The 21,029-nt window shown below is 38.6% G+C and overlaps 1 protein-coding gene and 1 pseudogene across 1 annotated transcript in view; both read left to right on the forward strand.

Annotated features, from left to right (window-relative positions):
- The first annotated feature begins 2,382 nt into the window (after positions 1–2,382).
- KCTD8 (potassium channel tetramerization domain containing 8) overlaps positions 2,383–21,029 on the forward strand; it is a 262,965-nt gene continuing 244,318 nt past the window's right edge. The window contains exons 1-2 of the mRNA XM_007450300.1: positions 2,383–2,435; positions 2,487–3,662. Coding sequence (XP_007450362.1) covers positions 2,714–3,662 — 949 coding nt within the window. The 5' untranslated portion in view covers positions 2,383–2,435; positions 2,487–2,713. The remainder of the gene's footprint in view (positions 2,436–2,486; positions 3,663–21,029) is intronic.
- Positions 4,516–21,029, forward strand: part of LOC103076419 (enhancer of rudimentary homolog pseudogene) — a 45,252-nt pseudogene continuing 28,738 nt past the window's right edge.

Consider the following 21,029-nt stretch of genomic DNA (forward strand, 5'->3'; position numbering starts at 1 on the left):
ATAGGGTGCTGTGGGAACACAGGGACTGGTAAAAATCTGAAAGATTTCCAGAGGAAGTACTATTTAAGCTGAAACATCAGGGAAGCAGTAAACAAGGAGAAAGGATTAGGGGACTGGTGGAAAAGGAAAGGCATTCCTAGCTGAGAGAACAACAGGTAAAGATATTCTGGACCTGCAATTTTAGTTTGGAGTTTGGTTGGAGGGTATAATGGGGGCAGGAGGTGAGAGTAAGAGGAGTATGGGGATGGAAGGGATTAAGGAAAAATATTCAATCATTGTTGAAAGAATTATTTTAAAAAGCAATACATCACACAGAGAAATTCACTAAGAATTTCTAAGATGATTCATTTAGAGTACACGTTTTAGACCATTTTGTCTCATGAGCATACTTTATGTAATTAAAAAGAATAAAATGGATTTCAACCTGATAACATTGGAGACCTTATATTCATATACACTTACGCATATGTATTATACATCCACTTCATTATGATTCTATGGTCTATAACATACTTATCATTAGGGACACTTACCTCATGATAAATGGGCTTCATTAGTAGTGGTTCAAGGCTTTATTATTTATTCATCTATAGAGATTATAAATCTTCTATTAATTCATTTTTCAGAAACTATTACTTTTCATTTCAGATGCTTTCTGATGGTAGCTTTTAAGTGAAGAAGGCTAAAATCAATTCTACTTCTTAATCAGTTTATAAATTTGGGAGGAGGCAATAGGCTTGAATACGAGGACTGCATGAAGATGCATAATGCACACCAGGTTTTAAGTCTTAGAACTTTGGTAAATATATTGTATTCTCTCATTAGTGCATTTTCAGTCTCAGGTAATCTAACTTCAAAACTGATATAACATTTTCTGGGGATGTGGCTTATAAGGATCAATGAATTAAATATAGTTTTTAATACTCCAAATAACAATTTATTAATTATTTATAAAAATTAGAGGTTACAACTGTTATCTCAAATCCAGTACTTTTGTGTGTGTGTGTATGTGTGTGTGTGAGTGTGTGTATGTGTGTGTGTGGTTGATTCAAAGTGAAGGAATCCTAAGTAGGCATTTAGAATTTTTAAAAAGATGTGAAAATCTGTACATTATTTTATTTGTTAATGGATAAGGTTCATCTATAATACTATGATAATTTTTGAAGCAAACTACTTGTATAGCAGTGTAGTCTTTTCACCTTTGTACTTTACAAATCAATGATTACTTATGTTTCTGAACACAAAAGGATGTCCCAGGATGAATAGCCACAAGAAGGGAGTTCCTCATTTGCATCTCTATCCTCACTATCACAAATAATGCTGATCTTACAGCCTGTACCTGTGCTGTGTACAAATGGAAATTAAAATGAGCTTAAATTCATATAATTTTCATTTATGCCCTGACTCTTACGGTTAGATTACTAATAAAACATAAGCCATTTCTCTTGCTCTGAAAGCTGAAAGGGAAATGAAGAGATTAATCAGAGGATAGAGCAGGATCGGAACTAGGAGCAAATAGAGTAAGTTCCCTCCCTGGCTTTGTCCCTTCCTCCAAAAATATCTATTAAGCATCTACTATGACTCAAATACTGAAGGGATGAAAGGAGAGAACCGTCACGTTACCACAATCTTTTATTAGTTTTGTGAACTGAAAAACAGATTTCAGTTTTAAAAATTCTTCAACTATTTTGTAGCACATGCAGTTAAATATGCAATCATGACATCTGAATGTAATTGAGGTTCCGGCATTTCGCCCTTCACTTCAAAAACTATGCTAAAACCACTACAAGAGATTCACCCCCCCCATGTATTTTTTTGGCAATCAAAGTCCTCACGCCAACATTTGTAGTAATTTCAGATTGGCACCCTAGCATTTCTGTTATAACCCAACCCGCTGCCCCACTTCCCACCTTAATGCAAGATTAAAAAAAAAAAAAAGATAGTTTTACTGGGCGAACAAGGGCAAGGGAGGAAAGGAGGGACGGACGGAAGGGGGGAATGAAATGGATGAAGGAGAGATGCTGTCCTTTTTCCCGTTTGTTTTCGGTCCCCTGCCCTCTTCTTCCCATCTCCACGCTCGCTGTCAAGTAGCATCACCTCCAGGCTCGGCCCTCGGTCCTTCCCCCTAGCATCGGAACCCCGCCGCCGGAGGCTGGCACCTATCTCTTTAAATGACAGCTGTGGCTCGGGTCCCAGTCCCGGGCTTGACGTCAGCGCCGCCTCCCCGGCTAAGAGGAGTAGTTTGCGCCACAGTCCGCGCTCGGGGCTCGCGGCGCGCTCGCAAGCTGCTGGGGCGGCGAGTTTTCTTTGCTCCCGCCCCTCCTCCCGCCCTCCCCGCGGAGAGCCGAGCGGCAGCTTAAGAGCCTCTCGCAAGTCTCTCACACTTCCCCGCCGTCGCCCTCAAAGGAGCAGCCGCTCCTCCTCGCGCCGCCGCCGCCGCCGACGCCGCCGCCGCCGCCGCCGCCGCCGCCGCCGCCGCCGCCGAGGCGTCCGCAGAGCTCCTCTCCTGCACATCGCTCCCCCGATGGACCCCGGGCGCCGCCGCCGCCGCCGCTGCCCCGAGCCCTGAACCGGGCCTCCTCGGCCGGAGAAACGTGCCGCCCGGCCCGAGGGCGCATCAGGGGCACGCCACCTGGGGTGCAGGGCGCGGGTTTCGGGAAGGAGAAAGTGCTGCTCTCCAGGGTCACTTGGCCAGCGGCCGCGGGGGGGGACCATGGCTTTGAAGGACACGGGCAGCGGCGGCGGCACCATCCTGCCCATTAGCGAGATGGTCTCCTCGTCCAGCTCGCCCGGCGCGTCGGCAGCCGCCGCCCCGGGGCCCTGCCCGCCCTCGCCCTTCCCCGAGGTGGTGGAGCTGAACGTAGGGGGCCAGGTCTATGTGACCAAGCACTCGACGCTGCTCAGCGTCCCGGATAGCACTCTGGCCAGTATGTTCTCGCCCTCTAGCCCCCGGGGCGGCGCCCGACGCCGGGGCGAGCTGCCCAGGGACAGCCGGGCGCGCTTCTTCATCGACCGGGACGGCTTCCTCTTCAGGTACGTGCTGGATTATCTGCGGGACAAGCAGCTCGCGCTGCCGGAGCACTTCCCCGAGAAGGAGCGGCTCCTGCGCGAGGCCGAGTACTTCCAGCTCACCGACCTGGTCAAGCTGCTGTCGCCCAAGGTCACCAAGCAGAACTCGCTCAACGACGAGGGCTGCCAGAGCGACCTGGAGGACAACGTCTCGCAGGGCAGCAGCGAGGCGCTGCTGCGCGGGGCGGCGGCCGCAGCGCCCTCGGGTCCCGGAGCGCACGGGGGTGGCGGCGCACCGGACAAGCGCTCCGGCTTCCTCACGCTCGGCTACAGAGGCTCCTACACCACGGTGCGTGACAACCAGGCGGATGCCAAGTTCCGGCGCGTGGCGCGCATCATGGTGTGCGGACGCATCGCGCTGGCCAAGGAGGTGTTCGGAGACACGCTCAACGAGAGCCGCGACCCTGACCGGCCGCCCGAGAAGTACACGTCCCGCTTCTACCTCAAGTTCACCTACTTGGAGCAGGCGTTCGATCGCCTGTCTGAGGCCGGCTTCCACATGGTGGCGTGTAACTCCTCGGGCACCGCCGCCTTCGTCAACCAGTACCGCGAAGACAAGATCTGGAGCAGCTACACGGAGTACATCTTCTACCGTAAGTTCGCGGTCTCCGAATTTCCCAGTTCTCCCCGCCCCCTCGCCGACCTCCGGCGGGTTCCAGCGCGTCTGGTGTCGTTGTGTGCCTCCCCTATCGCGGCAGCCACGATTTATGGTTTCGTGCCTTGCGATCTCCCTTTTGGCTCCTCTCTTCAGCAACTCAGGAGCACGCAATTTCCCAAGCAGTCCTTTTTCTTAACTTTATTGGTCTTGCCCTCTCGCCCCGCCCAGCTCTTGGAGCCTCTAGTCTACCTTCTACTGTCGAGGGCCGGGAAAAGACAGGGGCACAAGGCTGGGCGCATAGGTCCCCTTCCTTCTCTCTGTCTCCGTGGGACTCACGGGGGTCAACTTATGTGGGTTCCAGTGGTGTCCCTCCAGAGGGCTGGTTGGCATCAAGGTACTGCGGCGCACGCCGGGTTTACCTCCGGTTGGTGCGGGTCGGCGCTGGAGCATTCAATTATGGGTGGTTGCGGAAAGGGGCAACAAGAGAAGTGGCGATTGTGCCTCCAAAGCCCCTCAAGGACCAGGGGGGAAGGAGGTTTCCACTGACCCGTAGAAACGTCAGATTTCTCTCGCGCCAGTTGTCTTCTGTAACTGTTCGGGGTTTTGAACAGAGAAGGGTGGAGGGAACGGGCTTTGGTGGTCTGAGTGCTGTCAGAGTTGGACATGAGGAAGGAAAGTGGTGTGTATGCGCCTGTGTGTGTGCGCGCGCGCGCGTGTGTGATTGTGTTTCCTTTCTGGGCGCCTCCAGTGCGAATGAGGGATTGAATCCACTTTCCTAGGGGGAATAAACGCAGTGATTTTCTGAACTGAGAGAACGAGGGAGTGTGGATTGGAAAGCATCTGGCGCAATGCTTTTTGTAGTGCACTTCGGCGGGGGCGGTGGGGGGGCGGGTTCTGTGGGTCAAGTTCAAGAACTCCACCGACTAGCACTGGGGCTTGGGGGATGGGGAACCGGGGCGGGGACAATTCTCAGCGACGTTTATAAAGTGAGGAGGGCCGCAACTAGAGAGCTATGTGGACAAATGGAAAACCATCTGGGATGGGAGCAGGAACATCATTTGGCAAATGTTTTTTCTTTCTCAAGACACAAGAAGATTGAAAACTTGCCTGAAGTGTTAGGGAGAGTAGCATTGACAGCCTGTGTATAAGCCCAGCTTTAATTGTATTTATTTATTAAGTAATTCACTAACTGTTTGGGATCCAGGCAATTTTTTGCACTTTATTTTGACTGGGGAAGTGGAAAGGACCTCTCTTTGCACAGGCGTGAGATTGATTGGAAGTTGCTCATTGTTTGTGTATTCTAGTAACCTTGGAGGTAAGGGTGACAAAACTCAGCACACTTAGTGTTAGATTGTCTTTTTTAATAGTGCTGGTTTTCCTAAGAAAACCATTTCAACAGAGAAGCAAAGAAAGTGTCCATTGGAGTGGTAGATAAAAATCTAATTTTCTTAGAGAAAGACAAATATTATATCACTTATATGTGGAATCTAAAAAATAATACAAATGAATCTATATACAAAACAGAAACAGACTCACAGACATAGAAAAAAAAGGTTATGGTTACCAAAGGGGAAAGGTGGGAGGAATAAATTAGGAGTTTGGGATTAACAGATACAAATAACTATACATAAAATAGATAAGCAACAAGGATTTACTGTACAGCACAGGCAACTATATTTAATATCTTGTAATAACCTGTAATGGAAAATAATCTGAAAAAAAATATAACTGAATCACTTTTCTGTGTACCTGAAACTAACACAATAATGTAAATCAATTATATTTCAATAAAAAATCTAATAAGATTTTTTATTCTTAATTATATGAAAGTATTATTTGGTACACAGTAAAAAGATCAATAGTCAGAAGAGCCACCCAAAGGAAGGGACCTTTATTGACACTTCAGACCTTAAACATTTATGTCATTTCAACATAGATATATTTCCAAGCATTTCAGAAGATGAGAGGAAATGAACTTTTGACTTCTTTTAGTGATTTTTAGTGGTTAGTGATTTTTGTTAGAGAAGGTGTAAGCATAAGTGTTCTGCAGTTAAGGTTCTTGAATTTTAGATTCTTTCGCAGTTTTGGTCTTTCTTTTTCCCCTAGAAACTTGCGGACTTGAAAATGCCTGTTACTTTGATTATGAAGAAATAAGACATGTTGTCTTTAAATTATGAAAAATGCTCATAAAATAGTGAACTGAAGTTGGAAACTCAGCCAATTTAAGTCATAAGATGATTTGAGAGATGCTTAGAATTCAGGATATTTCACTTCTGGAGCTGGAATAAGTGAAAGAAAATAAAATATTTATATTATGAATAATGACTTGCAGAGTATTCACATAACAAATGAGTCCTGAGATTCATTGATAAAAGTCCCAGAAATCTAAGGAAGCAACTCAAAGCCTTTTTCATTGATTATCCTGTGGGGGAAAATACACAATTCCAGATTAAATATGGTTCTTGTGAAGTGGTATTCCAGTTGACCAACCAAATGTGGTTGCCGTTTTTTATTTGTGATATAAAATTTATCTCGAAGACTGTTATATATACATTTATTTTATGTTTTGTATAGCTTGCAGCACATTTTCACAAATTATTTTGTATGGGATTCCATTTAAATTGGTGAATTCACTGTATTTCCATCCTATTCAGTGAAGGTAATAATGTTAACTATTCAGTGTAGTTATCTTGTTTAGCAATCTCTATTTTTAAAAGACTACCAGTGTTATTCATAAAAACAAAATCATTAGATGAACTTGTTTGTCCACCGTTTCAGATGCAGAGGGCCTTATTATCTTTTATTTCTCCTTTGACACAGTCCTTTCAAAACGTTTTTTTTTTAATGTATAACATGTATCAGTCATTTTAACACCTTTTAAAGGTGAACTTAGTAGTTTGAAGCTGCTCTAAAAAGTGTAGAATTGGTTTATACACTTGAACATCAATTTCAGCTCTTCACTCCCCCGCCCCTGCACCCAACTTCACCCCTGAGTTTCTGTAGACATGAGAGGAGAGTGGCAAATGGTTCAGTAATCCCAGACACTGCTATTTGCCAAATGCGTGATCTTGACTAAATTATTTTAGTTTCCTCACCTGTGCAATGGAGATTATTATAGTAAGAATTTTATAGAATTTGAGAATACATGTAAAGTGCTTGGACCAGTGCTTGACCTATAATAAAAGCTTAAAAAATGTTAGCTGTTACAATTATAGTAAAGACTTTTTCTTGTCAGTATTAAATTTAAATTTTGTTTTTAGTAAGTATAGTTGATTTACCTGTAAAGTTAATTAGAAAATTATTTTGCAATTAAATGATAGCATAATAAACTTTCAGAAGTTTGAAACTACCAATTTAATAACCAAATTCTTCCCTGGAACTTGGATTTTTCAGGCCAAGTTCGAGCCACCTAGGTTTGCCAATCACACTCCAGTTAGTTATTTTGGATCAACTCCAACAGAACCCTTTTCTGATTCAGGGCCAAGAAGTGTTTTAATATTCTCCATTAGGAGTTGAAACTTTGGCAGTATTTTCTCACAGACACTGAGCTAGATTCATAACTCCTTAAGTACTTGTATCCACATCATTGGGTTCTAATACAGGCTATTAAAGATTTAATATCAGCTTCATTTGGCTACATGGACACTTTGATCTATTATCAGCCATAACTCATAGTTTTATCAAGATTTTAGACTCTGCAACATATACTAGTACTATTAAATTCCATGTTACTCTACTAGTACTAAAGATGGATTGTCCTTTCTTGAAGGAAAACAGTGATTTATTGTGTTTTCTGATTTTTGGGGGGTGTCTGTTAAGTGTAATTGTGGCTCTTTTTAGCAATATCTCAGAGACGAAAAAAGGCATTTTGTGTTGGCATTGTATTACATAGACAGTAGCTATCTGCTTGGAATGTGATATGTAGACTACCCATAATTAAAATGAGCATTATATATATCCTTTATTTCTCATAAACAGTGTGTTTACAGAAAGGTAGTACTGATTCACTGCTCTTCTCTTATAGTGCTTTGAGTTTTGCATTCTGTGTTGGTTGAATAATACGTGGTGTGAAAGTATACATTTCTCTAGGTGCATTTGATATTCCTTAAATTTGGTACAGCCTTTTTTGTTGTGATGTATGAGAATGCCAGATATAGGACCTAATGCTATTACTGAACTGGACTGTGAATTCTAATCTGTCTTAATGGATTCTTATATACACTCTTCACTGTGTTGGGTTGAAGAAAGCTAACTGAGTTGAAAATATTCAAACAGCTATTCAATCCTGTTAGCAGGCCTGTTGCATTAAAAGCTTTCTAAGAAACGTCTTTAAAAAGTCATTCTATTTAGATGCGTACCTTTAAAATTACATATTATTTTCTAGTCCAAAAGTACTTCTACTTTTATCAACAAACACTGTTTTATGGAAAATAACTTTGTTCCTTCTTATTTTTTTTTTAAAGTTGGTTCTTTTCTTCTTGGAGACTTACTAGTCATTTTTATAATTATCATGGAAAAATTTCTTCTGCAACCACATGGCTGAATGACTTTTGAATCGACGGGGAACAGATAACTTTGTAAAACACCAAGATTCTTATTTCATGCAAATACAATATTTGCAGTAATAAAGCAGACAGAAAATGACAAAAACCTTGGAGTGCAAAATGTTTGGAAGCCATGCCATGGCATTGGTTGCTGTTTAAGGGCATTAAACTTTTATGTCTGGCATAGTACTGTCTCTAGATTTGATCTTTTAAAATTGTGTTATGGCTTTAGTTTTCTCTGCCACCCTTTCTACAGCTTTGTGTGGGTCAATCCTTAAGCATATAATAAAGCAAAAAGACAATGGCACTACAAGCCTTATTTGGCAAGTTCTTTCTCTTTTGTAGCTTAGAGTAGAAGAACTCACAATGAGTGTGTTTGTGTGCCTTAGTTAAAAAGAAAAAAATCTCTTTGGAAAAAGAGAAATAATATGTATGAAATTAGCAACAATTATTATCTATTCTATTGTTATGTTATTGGGTCAATTAGCTTAAAATGTGAAAATGATTGTCAACTTATTCAAATGCAGCCCTTTTTTGATAATGGAAGTAATATGTGCAGTTTTAGGAATTTTATAAAAGAGAAGTAAAATTTTAAAAAATTGCCACCAGTAACTGCTAATAAAATCTTGACTCATTTCCTTCCAGTCTTTGTTCTAAGCCTGTGAAGATGACAGACATACTTTTTGAAAGTTATGGTGATACTATGTAGATGGTTTATATGCCATCTTTACTTTGTTTTGCTTTATACATTTAATGCAGTTATACATTTCCCACAAAACATTGAATTTTTTCATTGACATCTTAGATAAAAGTATAATACATGTCCTTTGCCACAGACAGTATTATAAATAAATATTGGTGTTGAATATTTTCCCTGTAAGCTTAGAAAAGAGTTGATTTTTTCAAAGTACAGTATGTGTAATAAAAAGAACATTTACTATGTACCTAGTTTTGTGATAAATGTTTTATAGCCATTACTTTTAATTTTTTAACATTCCATTAGCTTGGCATTAGTTCCCTAATACTTCAGTTAGGAAACTATGATTTGGAGAGGTTAAGTTAACATCCTTAGTTCATAGAGCTGGTATGCAGCTGAGCTGGAACTAGAATAGTTCTGCCTTACTGCGAAGCCCTTACTCTTGAATATTTAAAAGTAAGCCCTGTTTCATGCAATCAATTTTGCAAATATATTTCAATGTCTACTGAGTACCTAGAACTTAGCTCTCTAAGCAAAAATGGGTAGTGTGAGCTGTATATGAATGAATCTAATTTTTCTTAATCTATTTTAAATTTCCTTAAGAATACAGTAAATGCAGTTGACCCTTGAACAACTGCGAGGGTCTATCTGTAAGCAGACTTTTTTTCGAATAATACATATTGAGGTTGGTTGAATCTGAGGATGCAGAACCTCCAATACAAGGACCAACTATAAAGTTATAAGCAGATTTTCTACTGAGCAGGGGTGGGCACCCCCTAGCCCCTGCATTGTTCGAGAGTCAATTGTATATGTTTTATGTCTTTACTTGATGAAAGGGTTAACTTTTAACGATTAAGGCTACCACATTAATGGATATTTTTTAAATTAAAGAAAATAAACCATTTGACTCAGTTTACCACTCTTTTGGGAGAACAAGTAGTATCTGTGGGTTTGATAGACTGACCAATTTTAAACAGCGTTAAGGTAGTCTTCTGCAGAAAATTCATTTTACCTTGTGTAATATAACACGTTTTATGTATGTTCTTAGAAGGTGACAAAATGAAGAAGGTATTTTGGTTGAAATCAATTTTGTTAATTACGTATAGCTTATTGGCCCTAACTATTGGTTAATGCCTTTAAATTATGTACTTGCTATAATTAGGTCCAAAAAAGTATCAAATATCTCCTGGGTATTGGAATTATTGGCTTTTGGTGTTTTTGAAGGCTTAAAGTATTGTGGAAGTATATCTATACATTTGAAGTAATTGGAAAGTAGTGTTTCAGGTAACCCTTCAATCTGTTTCATTACAGTTATCGTTTTTAACGCCTCTTTTGAATTAACTTCAGGGTATTGTCAGCACTTAGCAGCCACAATCCTGCAAGACAAGCTGGCAGCTTCTCTAATGGAGATGATTCTAAAAGGTTTTGCAAAGACTTACCTAAATATGAGAATAACTTTATTCACAGGTTTTCAAAGTCACTCCCATAGGTAAGTTAACTATAAGTTCTAAGGGTAATGGTGAACCTCCAGCTGCTGACTTGAATCTAAGGTGTCCTGTGCCTAGCATCTGTATACTTCTCATCATTCGTTTCTGCAAGGGAGCATGAAACCTAATTATCCTGTAAGGTTAGTTGTATTTTGCACTTTCACAAGCAAAATATATGAGTATTTTATACTGAGTTTATACTGTTTACAAGTTTATTTCTTAACTCATTGGTTTTTTAGTGCACCCCCGGTACCATAGTCATGTCGTAACTGAGTGACCTCTTGCTGTAGAATCCTTCTGCATTTAGCTTCCCACTTCGCTGTCTCTTCCTAGTACACTAGGTATAGGGCCTTCATTGCATTTCCTAAGCATGTAACTATCTCTCTCTTTTTTCTTGTTGTGTCCTATTTTTTTCCTAGCTTTATTGAGATGTAATTGACATATAACATTTTGTAAGTTAACATGTTGATTTGATACACGTGCATGTTGCAATTTGATTACCACTATAGTGTTAGCTAACACTTCCATCTCCTCACATAATTACTGGTTCTTTTTTTATGGTGGGAACATTTAAGATCTACCCTCTTAGCAACTTTCAAGTATATAGTACAGTATTTTTGGCTATAATCACAATGTGGTGAGTTAGATCCCCAGAACTGATTCATCTGATAACTGGAAGTTTGTACCCTTTGACCAACATCTCCTCATTTCCTCCACCCCCCTCAGCCCCCTGGTAACTACCATTTTACTCTGTTTCTATGAGTTGGGCTTTTTTTAAGATTCCACTTATAAGTGATATCATACAGCATTTGTCTTTCTCTGTCTGACTTTTTTTTTCACCAGCATACTGCCCCATGGCCCATCCATCTTCTTCCTTCTTTATTATGGCTGACTATTAGTCCATTGTATATATACACCACATCTTTAGTCATTCATTTGCTGACAGACACTTGGGTTGTTTCCATATCTTGGCTATTGTGGATAATGCTGCAATAAACATGGGAGTACAGATATCTTTTAGACATCCTGTTTTTATTTCCTTTGGATATATATCCAGAAGTGGGATTGCTGGATCATATAATTATCTCTTTTCATATTGACCTTCCACACTGGCCTACTTTCTCCTTGAGAGTCGGCACCAAGTCTCACTTTTGTCTTTTCATCCGCCAGTGCAGTGGCTACTGCCACATTAAGAACTCAGTAAATATTTCTTTTTTGAATGAAAGTATAAATTAACAAATGAACCAGCGATCTTGCAGGTTGTACCAACGTAGTTATTGAGTTGAGATTTAGTTTCACTTCAATTTAAATTGCACCTATTGAGCAATTACTAGGCTATAGCTTGGGACAAGACATGCCAATGTGAATGACAGAGACCTTGCATTTAAGGTGATCACAGTAAGCTTTATGTAATATTGAATTATGTTATAGAGGGGTTATTTGGTGTATTAACAAGAGACAGAGTAATGGCATGAGAGGCTGTTGCACAGGCACCTATAAAGAATGAATATAACTGAAATGTTAACTAAAACACGGGACAGCTTCAAATAATGTTATAAATGAAGTTGTTAGGATGGTAAAAATACACACAGAGACACACACACAATTATTTATTTATTTATACTTAAATGACTGGTAGAGTAGAAGGTACAAGGCATCAAAAATTAGCTGACCTTTTTTTTTTTTTTAATGTATGAAAGATGTCAGGCAAATGCTCTGAGCTGCAGCCTACCTGAAACCACTTGCCTTTTAGAACATCTTAGAATGTGTCGTGACTGCTGCCTCCAGACATGTTCAGGGCCTACTGTGGTGTAACATAAGTTCAGGAAGTATCTGGCTGTACTGGTAGGTGTTTGCAAATGTGAGGATCCAGTGAACTATTTTGTTATCTCTACTCCTAGTTTTTAAAAGGTATCTTGAAATACACTTAAGAGGTATTGCTGTTTCATGATCCATATTACAATATCAATTTTACTTATTAACTTTGTGTCAAGGTAGTTCATTAAAACAAATCAACTTTGCTCGTAATAACAGCACATAGCTTCATTCACCATTCACTTAGTTCAATGCTTGTTCAGCAGTTGCAGTGTAAACATGGAATATAATTTCTACCATATTTTAATCATTCTCTTATTAAATCCTACTTACATGGGGGAATATGAATTAAATACAACAGAAGAATAAAAATATATACGTAGTGTTGATTTCCAGCTCACCAGAATGGTGATTTCACCATTCAGTTATGCTAGTTCCATTTCTTACACCAGTTATAATAACAAAACCCTTGAGCATAGATGGAATCCACAGTATATTGCCATTTCCTTTCATCTTGTATAATTAGACATGTCTAATTTCTGATACAAGGAGACTAGGGAGAAGAATACTGTGCTTAGAAAGAGACAATACCAGAATCTCTTGGTCCCCACTCCCAACAAGCAAAAAGCTTGAACACTATGAATGATTTTCTACTTTTTAGTCAGATTCCTTGAAAAATTCTGGCTCTAGCTTTGAGAGCTTGGAAAAATAATTTAATTTCCCTCCTGAAGGAAAAGTGAGAGAAACAATAATACTCATCTTGTAGGTTTATTATGAGGATTAAATGAAGTAATCCATATAAAACACTTAGAAGACTATCAGACAGGTAAAAATTAATTGCTCAATATATGTTAGTTAGTGTCACTTACTAACTTAATATCCTCAAAACATATATCTATCTATATATTCCCACTTCTCTACATTATCAATTCATAGTACCAAATTTCTTTTTTTTTTTTTTTTTTTGGGAAATTTATTATATCTATCTATATATTCCCACTTCTCTACATTATCAATTCATAGTACCAAATTTCTTTTTTTTTTTTTTTTTTGAGGAAATTGATAGCAATACCTATTCAGACTTGCTCTGAAAAGGTCCCATTATCTTTAGTGAAATTAAAAAAACTTGACCTACTAAGTATAAAATTAATTGTAACATATTATTAAAATAAGTTTATTCTAGTTTGTTCTTCATTGTCTGGGAAAAAAATGCATTCTTCCAGGTCTAGCGCTGGTCACTGGTCAATTTTGACACAATTAACAGGAATACTGGTATTCAGCAGTTATTGTTTCAAACGATGGGGTGTATTGAGGCAGAGCACCTCTTAATCACATTCTATATTTATATTTCTGTTGAAGACTTTTAGCTTTGATTTTCAGCAGTTTTATGCAAGAGAACACATTGTCACAGGGCCAGGGACTCAAACATTGCTTAGAGTTTGGGCATTTGGCCAAAAAATTTCAGGCTAGGTTTTGGATTAAATACTTATCTCCACAATTTTAGGAAAACTGTGTTAGCTTTCAACTCAATCAGCTCCTATTGAAACTACTCTACACATTTTGAGTATGTTTTTTAGTTGCTAAAAGTCCAGATATTTGAAGAAGGCATAGATATCTAAGGGAGATGCTGGCAGCCATTCAGAGATAATTCTCCAATATTTTGACCTCTTTCTTCTGGTTGGCAAAGGCTGCATCTCTCTGCAGGTAGAGGGTAAGGACTCATTCATATAATTCTAAAGTGACTTCTGGTTTTGTCAAGGAAAAGTTGCTACCGTGGCAACTTTATAGTGAGTGGCAGGAGGAAGCAAGCATGGTGATTACAAATTATTGGTGTAATCTATATGGTGATTTTTGGAATGAATCTTCTAACATTGATCCTGACTTTTAGGAGACAAAAGAAAGAGCTGGCAATAGAAGTCTTCGGACTATCATCTTAACCTTCATTAGTATGCATATTTGTTTTATTTTGTGCTAAGTTTCCTTTCCTGTGCTTCATTTTTCATGTAGAAAATGGTAGAAGTTGATCTTTTTTTTTCATATTACCTCCATGGAATTCCATGAGTAGAATGTTCCAAGTAATCTGTGCTGAATAAAAATAGGATATTGTTCTTGTTTTAGTGTGTCAGATTGTCATTTCTTAAAGAGAATGTGTGAGTATATTGATGTTAACAAAACATTTATTTAGGGTGAAACCTTTTCATGTACTATCTTATTTAATGTATAGCTAATTCACTTTATTATACAGCAGAAACTAACACAACAGTGTAAAGCAATTATACTCCCATAAAGATGTTAAAAAATTGTTTTTAAATAAAAGCAATAGGGGTGGGATTGGTAGATGCAAACTATTACATTTAGAATGGATAAACAACAACGTCCTAATGTATAGCACAGGGAACTATACTCAATATCCTGTGATAAACCAAAATAGAAAAGAATTTAATGATGTTTAAAGAAACATTCAGAAATATAAAGACTACCAAACTAAGAGAAATCCAGATTAGATTAATTTTAAACTACTGAGTCATATGTCTTATTTAGTTTATTTATATTTATTCATGCATTCATAATCAGTATTATATACAAAGCAGCCTGTTAGGTGATGAAGATGTGGTGGTCAACAATGGCAAACACATTTCCTGCCTTTCATGATCAGGACCATGACATACAGATGTGCAGTTTGCACATTGCTTAACTCTAGATTTCATTTACTGGGTCTAGGTGTATAGCAATACAATAGGTTGTATATTGTAGATGTGCAGAGCACCACTTGTGAGCCTTTGAGTAATGAAATGGTCCTACTCATGGCTAAAGACCAATGGCCAAAGTTAGTTAGTTATATCTCTAACTTCTGACCACAGGAATCTAGGCATGAGTGTGTGTGTGTGTGTGTGTGCGCACATGAGTGTGTTTAGGGGGAGCATCAGTATGACTCCATGACCACTGCTGGCAATTTAAAAACCTTTGCCCTCTGAATTGTGGTTGAATAATGACCAGTTTGTTTTAGAAAAATGTGACACTATTATTAATCTTGACCTTTTGTTGAAATTGCTTATTTGGATATAAACTCAGTATTGAAAATGAAAATTTTTCTGGTTTCTACATCATACCTCACTCCCTTTTTGAGAAATTTTATCTCTTGAAGTCTATTCAGGAGTCTAGATTTTGCTATACTACTTATATAGATGTTGCCTATTCTCCATGAAGAAATCCTAAAGTCAAATTAAAATGAAGACTTCTGCTGGTTACCTTTGACAGGTATTCTATAATTGAGATTAAATTTGAATTTGAAGTGGTTATGAGGTATTCCTTCTCATTTCAGTGAAGCAGACATGTGATGGGTTGATTTAGCATGTTTCACAGACAGCGGTAAAAAGATATATATTTGCTCTGTAGCAAGAAATTTGGAACTTGTTAACAATTCTTAATGTTGCTGGGAAATGGAACCATGAATAAATATGCTAGGAAGTCCAGCATTGAAATTTCTCTAGCTTTGTATAATCATTTACATCTCCTCTGCTGGACTGATGTGTTTCTAAGGCGTGCAAGAACCATTAAAATATTTCAGCTTTCGCTTTCTGTGTTAGCATGTTTGGATTGTAAAGTAAACTTAGTTATTTCAAGCTGTTTTATAGCTAACACTATCAAGCCATATTTATCATTATTATAATTTGGTACTTAGCATTCATACTGTGAAGCTCAGTTTTACCCAGTATTCGGTAAAACTAAAAAAAAGGATAAAAGATTTACTTCACAGTTTTAGTACAAACACCGGGGTCTAAAGACTAATGGCTGTAATTTTTGTTAAACTGTACACAATATTTTATGAACTGAAATTGTGCCCCCGCAAAGATATTTTGATGCCCTAACCCCCAGTACTTCAGAATGTGACCTTATATGGAAACAGGGTCTTTACAGAGGTAATTAATTTAGAATGAGGTCATGAGAGTGCGTCTAATCCGATATGACTGGTGTCCTTATAAAGAGAAATTTTGGACCTAGAGATGTAGATGCACATGCACACCAAGAGAACACCACGTGAGCATGAAGGTGGAGATCATACTGATGCATCTACAAGAAAAGGAATGCTAAAGATTATCAGCAAACCAACAGAAGTGAGGAGAGAAGCATGGAACAGATTTTTTCTCATATCCCTCAGGGAGAACCAAACCTTCCAATACCTTGACCTTGGACGTCTAGCTGTGAGAACTGTGAGGTAATACATTTTTGTTGTTTAAGCCACCCAGTTTCTGGTACTTGTTATGGCAGCTCTAGCAAAGTACAAAAGTCCTTTCAAACTCTTTATCTTGTAACAAATCTGGGAAAAGCTTGAAAGGCAATGGTTTTGAAACTCCCTGAATTTTTCAGAGGTCTTAGTTGCAGACGACAGACTCCATTCTAGATAATTTAGACTGGAGAACACTTATTAAGTATAATGTCGATAGCTCACAGATTACTTGGAAGGTCTGAGCTTCCAGGAATGACTCCTAGACACCATAGAATAGAGCTCCTAAGGGTGGTGTACAGTACACTGTATGAGGTCCGAATGTGATTCCTTGTGGAATGGTCACCTATGAGTTAGTATATTAATATGTAAGTTATTTGCCCTCAGTGCATTCAATAAACAGTGTCAAATAGGAGTAGGATGACTTCAGTGAAAGATTTTGTTCCAAAAATGGGAAAATAGGAAACATACAGCACCACAGGTCTATAGCAAATCCCACCTTGCAGGCAGCAGAGACTCCCTTTACTGGCAACAGAAAAAATTCCTTGTTAAACCTACCTGGCAGCACTTGGTTCTGTCATTCAGTAAAATTCCCTTCCTTGCGGGTTGCTTTAGGGTTAAATAGCCTAGGCTATGGATGGCTAGTCTTGCAGTTTCTTTGGCAAAAGAATTTCTTCAAAATTGTACTGCACTTCTGGTCAGTTTCATGAGTGAATTAAGAGCAACAAAAATCTTGTGTAGTGTCATTTTTAGGCCTGAAGACTTTATTTTGTGGCCTCTGTGAATCACTCGCTTCCCCCTCTCTTAAATTGGTGGTCTACGTGGATGGTGCCAGCTTTGTCAGTGGGGCAGGCACCCTTGTGTGAAAGAGTACCTCCTGCTAAGGCTGCAATTTTGTAGTTAGATTTTGTTGTTGATGTTGCCTTTTAAACACAACTTTTTATATTATGAAAATTTTCAACATAATGAAAAAAAAGAATTGTTAAAAAAAAATCCTCCCCTGTATTCATCTCCTAGATTCAACAATAATCAAAATATCACTTCATCTCGGAATTTTTTGTTAAAGCATCTTAAAGCCAACCCAAAATGTTATTTCACCCCTACATATTTTAGTATCTAAAACGGCTATTTTCTTATATAACCACCCTCCATTATCAACTAACAAGGCAAATAATACTTTACATAATATCTGATCCATAATACTATTTCCAAGATTGTCTCAAAAAAATTTCATAGTTGTTTCTTTTTTAACTCATTGTTTATTTTATTTTTATGTGCCTTCTCTCTTAGTGTAGGATAGTTCCTCCTCTGCCTGTTTCTCATTCTAATTTTCTATCCTTGTCTATATCTCTTTACATGTAGTGGCATCAATTTGTTTACAGAAATAGGGTCTGTTGTTCTGATTGTACCTGCTTTCTTTCTTCTGATGTTATTTAAATTGTTCCTTTGTTCTTCTGTTTTCTGTAAGTGAACATTAAGTCAACGTTGATTAGATTCTGTTGCTGCTGTTTTGGAGGGCAAGACTATTTTTATAATAATTAAATAGTAGAGGTGAGTGGTCTCAGTCCTATTTCTTCATTATAAGTTCCCATCAAATGTTTACCTAATAGCTTTATCATCGATGACCATTGCCTGATGCAGATATTACATTACGGGTTGCAAAATCATGATTTTCCAATTTTATCATTTCTTTCACATTTGTTATGTAGAGTTTTGTAATGAAGAACTTTCTCTCATGAGTTACTTAAAATATAGTTCATTGAGGAAAGACAGGACAAATGCATAAATCTTATTTCTTGCCGTTTTGACAGTAAGGAGTTGGTTCCCTTGTAACTTCCAATGGTACTCGGTAAGTTGCTGCTATTGTTTGGTATTCCGGTGCTTTCCTTCCTGCTTCCCTGTTATGGCAGTCATCACCTTTGTTCTCCTCTTCCTCCCCTCTGCTGCTGCTGCTTTTCTCAATGTCACTGTCTCTCTCAAGTGTAGTTGTGGAATCATGGATATTTTTATAGGTTTCAGCATTTCAGTCAATTGCATGTATTATCTAGGATGCTCAAACTCTTCGGTCTTTGACCAGGGAGAGACTATGTGCTCTTTTGACACAGCCCATTAAGTCCTTGGTAGGTTAGTTACTTGGTATTATGCAGCTACAACTTTTAACAGCCTTGGTTTGTGGTATAGAAATAGCTGGATTTGTCAACTTCATACATTTCCAAATTGTAGGACTCTCCTTCAACTCCTCTTACAGGGAAAGGGAGAAAAGAGTGCCTCCTTTCGAGGAGCTGTGCTCTTTTCTGTCTCTTCTGGAAGGTTTTCTAGGTGGGTCTTTCTTATAAGATGATGCTGAAAGAGGCAGGAAACCAACACTACACGCTAATATTTTGAAATTTCCTAGCATTTTACCTCACGCTATAGCTTTAGTTGGCATATGTCTACCTTCTAAGGTAGTTGGCATATCATAATTTGACCATATGGCCACTGTCACCTAATAATTGTTGTCTGTGTTTTCATCTATAACATCCTTATCCTGTGGCCAACCACTGGCCTGCTTCCCTGCTACATTAAACCAGTGCCCTACTTTAGGTTTGTTATCACAGCAAGAGCCACATTCTCTAGTCTAAGTTATATTCATTAGCTGCATAAAAGCAAACAAACTCTAGTTAGTTTAAGCTGAAAGGGATTTATTAAGGATGTACATATCTCATAGAATCATAGGAAGGAATGAAGAAATAGACCCTAGGAAGGAGGATGTTCAAGCACTCTGGAGAACTGGCCCCTGATGGGGCTGCTGCCTTTGTCACAAACAGGGGACTCAGAATAAGAATCGGCCAGCATAGCCACAGATGACTTCCCCTGCAAAACCATCATGCTCCCTGCCTCCTCTGAATTCTGAATGAAAGTCTGTAGGAGGACAACTGATTCATGCAACACGGGTTACATCCAGAAGCCCATCTCAGTGGAATCAGGAAATTTGGTTTTCAGCTATCTAGCCTCTTCCTGCTAGTAAACAGCAGGCCCACACACTGTATTCTGCACTCCATGTGCCTCAATTAACTTCAAGAAGAACATCTCAGAAAGACAATAATTTTTATTAAAATGCCTGCAAATATATTCATAGTCATACACATCTCATTTCTACAAAGACATCATTGTATAAATCACTTTATGGGAATTCTTTTATGTACTAATGTGTGTATAGTAGAAATAAGACGAATAATTTTAGGGACATCATTTCAGTGCAAGGTATCAATGAGGAACAATATAGGAAGTAGGATCTCAGCCGGGATAATAAAAAAATTACCTGTTAGAGTCTAGGATAAATGAAAATCTGCTAAATTGTTAGACATCTATAGTTGTAGTAATGCTAAAGTGTATATGGATTCTGGCAAAGATTAGAGAAAACCGGAGGATCTTGGCTAACCTTTTGCTTCTGTCACTTTCTACTTATTGATTTCACGAAAATCACTTAAATACTTTGAGATTATTTCCCCATCTCTCATCTTAAGGATGATGTGAGCATGGATGAGATGATACATGTCAGGTGTTTTTAGCGCCTCAGTTGAATTATCATATATAAATTGAACCAATAGTAACAACATATAAATTGCTTTGAGGTAAACTATGAGGAAGAAGCTGGTTAAGATGCTGTCTCATTTTCTGTCACAGGTAAGATACAAGCTGAGGGTTCTACCCCAGCTGTGTGCCAGATGAATATCTTTTGTCTGGCAAGGGAATGTGAGTTTAAGTCACTCAAGTGCAAGGTATAAGGCAGATGTAAAAAAAGTACAGGCAACAGTAATGCCTGTGCAATGTAATAAATGATCCCACAAAAGCCCATGAATGACAGCAATTTCTAGGTAACTTTAAATCCCCAGAGAAATTCACTGCTAAACCTGATGCAGATTTTTTTTCTAATCAAGTTAAGGATATAATTTCACATTAGATCTACTCTCCCTTCCTTATGGAATGAAATCTCACACTGTGTCTGACACTCTAATTCTTGATTGTAGTAAGGGGTGGGTTATACTAGTTTGGTTTTTTAAGTGAAATTAAAACTGGTGATTTCTTTAATTAGAGAGGGTGACTTTTTAAATTAGATTTACTCTCCATGCCTTACTCAGTGAAGCCTCACACTGTGCCTGGCACCAAATTGTCATTTAACAAATGTTTGTTGATTTAATTAGGGAAGATGTGTAATGGGTGAGTAGAGACATATTATGACTGAGTTTAAGGAGGAGGGCTCTGGAGTAAAACAGGGCTACATTCATATCCTAACCTTTTTCGTTAATAACTGTGTGACTCTGGGTAAATCATGCATTGTATCCAAGCCATGGTTTCCTCTTTGGTAAATTATCCGAATAACAGTACATATTTAAGAGGGTGCTCTGAGGATTAAATTGTATGATGCAAATAAAAAACTCGGCACAACATCTTATTCAAAGTCAAGGTTTTCTAAAGTGAACTATTTTACTTATTATTTACAAAGAACAGTGGCAATACAGAGGATGTGATTATTGCCTGAACTGAATGTGGGGGTTCAGGGAAGGCATTCAAGAAAAGATGTCATTGCAAAGTATTGGCTGCACGTGGGCAT

Source organism: Lipotes vexillifer, unplaced genomic scaffold (genome assembly GCF_000442215.2).
Source record: "Lipotes vexillifer unplaced genomic scaffold, Lipotes_vexillifer_v1.1 scaffold1187, whole genome shotgun sequence".
Lineage (NCBI taxonomy): Eukaryota > Metazoa > Chordata > Mammalia > Artiodactyla > Lipotidae > Lipotes > Lipotes vexillifer.